Source organism: Ruditapes philippinarum, unplaced genomic scaffold, assembly GCF_026571515.1.
Source record: "Ruditapes philippinarum isolate M1 unplaced genomic scaffold, ASM2657151v2 ctg1547_1_1_1_1, whole genome shotgun sequence".
NCBI classification, from domain to species: domain Eukaryota; kingdom Metazoa; phylum Mollusca; class Bivalvia; order Venerida; family Veneridae; genus Ruditapes; species Ruditapes philippinarum.
The window spans coordinates 116,803-123,673 of NW_026855329.1; the positions used below are offsets into that span (position 1 = coordinate 116,803).

The 6,871-nt window shown below is 35.0% G+C and overlaps 1 protein-coding gene across 1 annotated transcript; it reads right to left on the reverse strand.

Annotated features, from left to right (window-relative positions):
• Nucleotides 1-2,885: 2,885 nt before the first annotated feature.
• On the reverse strand, nt 2,886-5,267 carry LOC132742965 (uncharacterized). Its single transcript, XM_060731467.1, has one exon. The coding sequence runs from the start codon at nt 5,265-5,267 to the stop codon at nt 2,886-2,888; it is 2,382 nt and encodes a 793-aa protein (XP_060587450.1).
• Nucleotides 5,268-6,871: the final 1,604 nt, after the last annotated feature.

Here is a 6,871-nt window from a genome sequence, read left to right on the forward strand (position 1 = left end):
AGAGCAAAACCTCTTGTACATACATTAAGGGAGTTTAATTTAACGTTGCAAAAATGAGCAGCGTCATTGTGCGACGAAATATCGCATGCTATTCATGTCCCTTTTTCTAGACCAATGTCATTTCTAGATCTAAGATCGGATAAAATATAAAACTTTTTGTAATGATACATTAAGACTCATAAATTGAGGGATTCTACTTATACATGTACTCTTTTTTAATGAAATTTGCCCAAAACTTTACTACAACCTTTTTTATCTGCCCATTTTGTTACAATGGCAAACGTGTTTCTAATCGCAAATTTCATATTTGCTTCATTCCTCTGAATAAGAGTTTTTAAAAAGAAACATTAACAAATGAAATTATGTTTTAAAATTAAATATTGAAACATTCAGCATATAAAGTGCTATTCAAGATAATAACATAAAACGGTGATCTAAAGGTCTTTAGTATTTACAAAACTTACAATCTTAATCAATTGAAATATAGCCGATATTCAATTCAATGGAATTTTTAGAATTTAATAAATATTAATACTTAAAACACTTTTCAATTACAGAAAAATCGCATTTAAGTACGTTTGGCTTGAACCGACACAAAAAATCAAATTTTTAATTAAATACGACTTTGTAAAACAGCTCTGTTTGCAATGTTTTTTTTTTGTGAAAATATTTTGCTGTCAATTGAATTTTTCAACTGTGTCATAAAATAATTTTCCTCTGAATTCATTTCTCCTTGAAGAAGCTTTTCAGCGAATGGATTTTGTTCTAAAATAAGGCTTCTAAATAAGATACTAAATGCACTTCAATTTCTTTGAAGTTGATTTTGTTAACCATCCAATTTACATTCCTTTCATCTTTAAAGTATATTAAATGTCATGAATACGTTGATAATAAATTCAAAGAAAATCATGTTTGAATTTTATACTCTTTATATAAACCATAATAATTTCATTAGATTTCAGATTAAATCCAACCACAACATTTCAAAGAAGGGACATTTCGACATGATTAGTTAGCGACCTTTATATTCGAAAACGAATTACAGAATAAAGAGATGAATACAAATTTGAATCTAATTAGTCATGTCTCTTCTTGAATGAAACGAGTGGAAAGAGGAGATCATTTAATAGCTTTGAAAAACAAAATCAAAATCAAATGCAGGGTATAACTGAGTTGGTCTATTCACAAAAGGTGCAACATTTTTGTCCCGTATATATGTATATTAAAAACAAAAAGTGAAATAGTTTTAAAAAAAACAGTCACCCGAAATATAATATGAAAAACAGCAAGTGAATCAAACAGTTACTGATAATAGCAATTGACATCAAATGCATTTTAAGACGACGCAAAGGGAATAATTAATTTTACTCCCGGTAACATGTCATTGAATAAACTACACAGCAGAACCTATCATCATCTAAGATGAAGTAGGAGGATAAAAAGAATTGCCGAGGACGTTTGTTGTCTATTTAAAACAAGTTCATTTGCGAGAGATAAAATATGTTATATATCAACCACAAATTTTATAAGCTGTATGGTGTAAAGTTTTATTGTTATTTCGTTTGTCTCCTAAAAAAGCACTGTATGTTTCTGCGAAAATGTTCTCATCCTAACGTGCGCCTATAAATGAGTTAAAAAGAATGGGTATAGATATTTTACTTACATGAATGTAAATTCCGGAGGAGAAACAAACATTCTTATGAATGGATGCTTTGTAAAATCAGACCGGTAAATTTGAAAAATTCCACATTTCTTATTCAAGCAGTTTTGTGTATGTTTTTACAATGTTCATTCAAACAGATCAAGATTATTTTATTGTTAACTGTTTTAAACCTATTCTTGATCTTGTTTTCTTAAGCCTCATGCTATATATTTGACAGACCAGAAAGAAACCATCGGCAACAAACTTAAGAATTCTAAACAAATGAATGGCTAACTGTTAATTGGCTAACTCACCGCCGAAATTTCGATTTTGATTTCAAATTAAAAGTCCATATTAAAGAAATCTAATAAAAAATTGAAAAGACATATATTGTTCAATTTCATGAACATACTAACCTCATCGGTCTTTTAGCCAATATCAATATTCTTTCGTTACATGTCAAAGGCTTGTTTCGCAATAATTGCGACCTTATTTACGATATTGTTTTCTATGTAATCGAGATGCCATCTGTGGGGTATAGATATAAGCTTCGCGTTGTGTCCTGTTTCTATCTTTTTAATATCTCAATAATATATACAAGTTAAGCGGTAGTGACGTTGGTATAAACGTTGACGTCATCTTGATTCCCGCCGTCAATACGTCGTTGTTGTTCCCGCCTACACATAGCGTACGTCTTCCCGACATTCTCCCGGCCACGAAATGATTACGATGAAGAAATGATTTCTAATGGGTGCAGTTTCACAATAGGTCTCGAAGTGACAAGTCCATTACTCGTGCGTAAAATTTCTGCTCGTGTGAGGCCATCATTACCGTAAATTAACTGCTGGATTACGCCTAGTTTCCACTGCGTTCTTGTTGATTCATCATAAATCTGTACAACGTCGCCAACCTGAACTGTCTGAGTGTTGTTTCCTGTTGTTTTGTGGTACTGACGCAGTGACGTAAGATATTCGTGACGCCATCGTAAACGATAATGACTGATAAGTTGTGCCTGCATTCTTGCCCTTTTTGTTACGTCAGACATTGTAACATTCTGTGGTACTGGTGTATTGCCATCATATGGAAGGGATGTTATACGACGTCCATAAAGCAGGTGCGCCGGTGTTAATGGGTCCGGGTCTCCTATATCGGAAGTGACGTAAGTAAGCGGTCTGTCGTTCATTATACCCTCAATCTCTGTTACTATTGTCTGGAGGCTCTCGTTACTAATAAATGAACGACCTTAAACTTTCTTGATGGTGGTTTTTGTTAGTCCAATAAGTCGCTCCCACCAACCGCCAAACCATGGTGCTCGCTTAGGTATGAATCTCCATTCAGTACCATGGCTGTGTAGAGCGTCATTAACTGCCGTTGATCTCATGAGTTTTTGAATAGTATTTGCTGCTGCGTTAAATGTTGTTGCGTTGTCTGATATCATTATATGGGGTAGGGATTTTCGACTAAGTATATTGGTTAAGTCATTTAATTCCGGGGATGTTGATTCTAAACAATCGTTCAGACTAGGGGAATCTTTATTTTGGCGGCAACTACAGTCATATACTATTCGGATTGGGGTGGTGGCTGAATCTTTTTTCACACCGTGATGTGGGATGTAGTGAACTCTTTTATCTATATTGTCGTCTGTAACTCTCTCGATAAAGCCTCGATTTTCTTGTTCTGAAATAATTTGGCCATACTTCTGTAACATGTTCGTATCTTGTCGTAGGCGTCGGATTGTATTTTCCGTTCTTTTAAGAACAATGTTATAATTGTCAGGTAACACCGGATGATCACGTTTCCATGGTAACTGTGCTGAATAACGTCCGTCTTTGAATTCAATGCATTTTTCCTGATATGTTGCCAGGTAGTCGGAGGTAGTTTCATCTTCTTTTTCAGGCTGAATACCTAGAGACTCTAACTTCCAGAAACGTTCTAGGTCATGTGTATCTGGCTTAGATATTAATACATTTAATATGCAGCCTGTAGCGGTATCAGTAGAAGAAACCGGAAGAGGACCGGAAAGCAAGTATCCTATCTTGGACTGGACAGCTGTGGGACCATAACCACGGATCACTCTATTACTGACAATATCCCAGTACTTATCTGCACCAATCAGAAGTGATATATTGAAAGTGTCGTCATCTGTAACCGGATGCGCAAGTTTAAGCCCACGAAGATACGGAAGTGCTGTTGTGGCTTGTTGTACGTTTCTTAAGGGGACGGAAATAGTTGGGACAATCAGGACATCTATAGCTATCTTTTCTTTGGTATCAGTTAATAAATATACTGTTGCGGTATCAATATGACTTACTTTCTTTGAAGATGAACCAAATGCTGCAAGCTCTACGACTTCTGTTCCCGTTCTTCTGAGTTCGAGTCTTTCTGCAAGTTCCTTTGTTACAAATGACCTCTGTGCCCCTTCGTCAAATAAAATATTAACATCTGTACAAAGGTTACCAGATGCAACTCCAGATGTTACTTTCGCAACAGCGGTTTTCAACAAAACTTTAGGTCTAGAATGTGTAGTAGAATGTAGTATTGCGGACTGATCACTGGAACCGGAAATGATTTTGGAACCGGAAGTAGCTTGATCTCTTAAACCTGGAGTGTAACTTGGGGCTGTAGCATTCAAATTACTATGTGGGGTTAATGGCTGGGGATTACTGTCACAGATGCTAGTGTGGTGTTTTCGCTGACAAAAACGGCATCGATGGTTCGATTTACATGTAGCTACTTGGTGGCGTCCTAGACAATTAAAACATAACTTTTTCTCTTTAACAATTTTCTTACGTTCAACAGTATTTGTTACCTTCCTACAGTCATTTGCTAAGTGATGGTCGCCGCAAAAAGGACATCTCGGACGTTCCGCTCTCTTTTCATTTGTCGTCTGCTGTTTGCGTGCCCCATTCGGATGAAATCGTGTCCCCGTAAGGAATGAAGCGGTAGCGTTATGAACTTCACCTGTATGTAAAGATTGACCTGACTCCAGAATAGCGATCTCCTTTTTCAATGCTTGTCGTAGTTCCGGAAGTTGCCAGTTACTGTTTCCATGGTCACGAGTCATGTTGCGTTTAATTTCAGCAGGAAGTTTCTCTAATACCACAGGGACAAGTAAATTACCGTAAGAGTCTTGACCTTGACCAAGTGACTGCAATCCTCTAATATATGACTCCATTTTCTCTTGAAAATTTCGTAAACTATTAATGTCAGAGTAAGGACGGGGTAAATCTAATAAACACTGCATGTAAGCGTTTATAATCTTGTGTTCCTGTCCGAAACGTTCTCTCAGTAACGCAACTGCTTGTGTATAGTTTGAATGCGTTAACGGAAATCCCTGAATCACTCTAGCTGCATCGTCGTGGAGTAAAGATCTCAGATATGTGAACTTCTGTACGTCAGATAAAGATACGTTATTGTGCACACTTGACTCAAACGAATCCCAAAATGTCTGCCATTCTAAAATGTTGCCGGTAAATATAGGTAGCGTAAGTTTCGGCAGTTTGTGAAAATGAGAATACTGTCCGTTATGTATAGAAATGTCACTTACATGTCCATCGGGAGTACTGTTGGTCGTGTTACCGGAAGTGTTCTCGGAGTGATATGCGATGTTGGCACTGTTATTCATAGCGGCCCATCTAGCGGGGATCTACGGGATTGAGCAGCGGCGGTGGTATAAACATTACTGGAGGGTTTTCTCTGTTCTGCTCCAAGTTTCGGAATTCGAATCTTTAAATCTAGCATGTAATCTTCTGTTTCCACCATCTCAACTCGAAATCATCCTCGTCGGTTAGATTAATAATCCTCTCATTAAGCTCTTCAAGTGCTGCAACTTTAGACTGTAAATTATGAATATCGTCTGGAACTGAACGCAATCATCAGTAGAATCTTCTAACTTCTGTAAATGTCTGGAAATAACAGCCTTCTGAGCGTCTCTCTTCTTTTTTAGCTTATTAAGATCCATGTTTGTCTGTAATTTTCTCACTAGTTCGTCACGGCATCAAAATGTGGGGTATAGATAAAAGTTTCCCTTGGTCTGTTTCTTTTTTTTAATTAAATAATATTAAAGTAAAGGGGTGGCGTTGTATAAATTAGAGATTGGAAAGCGGGGCCCCCCTAATAGCGGACTTTCCCGACACCATCGTTATGAATGAATATTTTTTATGGCAAAAACCTTTTTGTTGGTTTTAGGGCCCCTTCCCGGTGGTCCTGGTTGGGGAAAAATTCATTAAATGTGAAATTTCTTTTAAATTTTTTATCCCCTATTTTTATTTTTTTTACATTTACGATATAAAACGAATTTTAAATTTTGATCAAAAACTAGTACTCTTTTTTGAAAAAAAAATTTTATTGCTTAAATGTTTCTTTCGTTGCCTTTATTGGGCTTTGAAAATCTAAACAATATAGATGTAAAAACATTAATAAATTTAAAATTTATATATAACTATCATAGCTTATATAAATTCTTATATGTATACTACTAATATACGTATGTCATTTGCTACATTGCGTCATGTAAACACACGCATGAATTGACTTTTCTTATCTAACAAATTCTACATTTTGAAACATTTCTACAAGCTATTTAGAATCAGCAAGAAAACTGTTCATTTACGCAGTTGACATTTCGCTAAATAAAATAAAGCTTACGGACAAATAACGGAAATGAATTAGCTTTCTTGGTTTGTTTATTTAGCATAGAAACTTAGTTTACTCTATTGCCTAAGAGTTAACTATCTAGCATTATCATCGATCTTTATTCTTATAATGTCATTATTTTTTTATTCAATTAGTTTTTATAATTAATTGTTTAATAAATTGTATGATAGGCAGATAATCATCATTCAATGAAGCAATTAAAATTACCCCTTGAATAGAATCAATTTTCATTTTATTTCCGGTAATTTTCATTTGCAAGCATACTTTGCTTTGGGATATAAACGTTTATAGAGTTCAAAACAAATAGATAGTTTAAAAAAGCATATTGTAGTTTGCAAAAAGCATAAAACACGTTAATAGACTATTTAACATGTGAATTTCACATTTCAAATTAATTGATATGTTTTATGGTAATTTACCTTTTGAGGCTTCCGAACCTAATGTGGATAGATTTGTAAATCCATAAAACATTTAGATATAAGAAGTCGAAGGGAGACTTTGATCCATTCATTGTTTTAGGGTGTCCTAAAGTTCCATTATAATCTATTTCTTATATCAAATTACGGGACAATG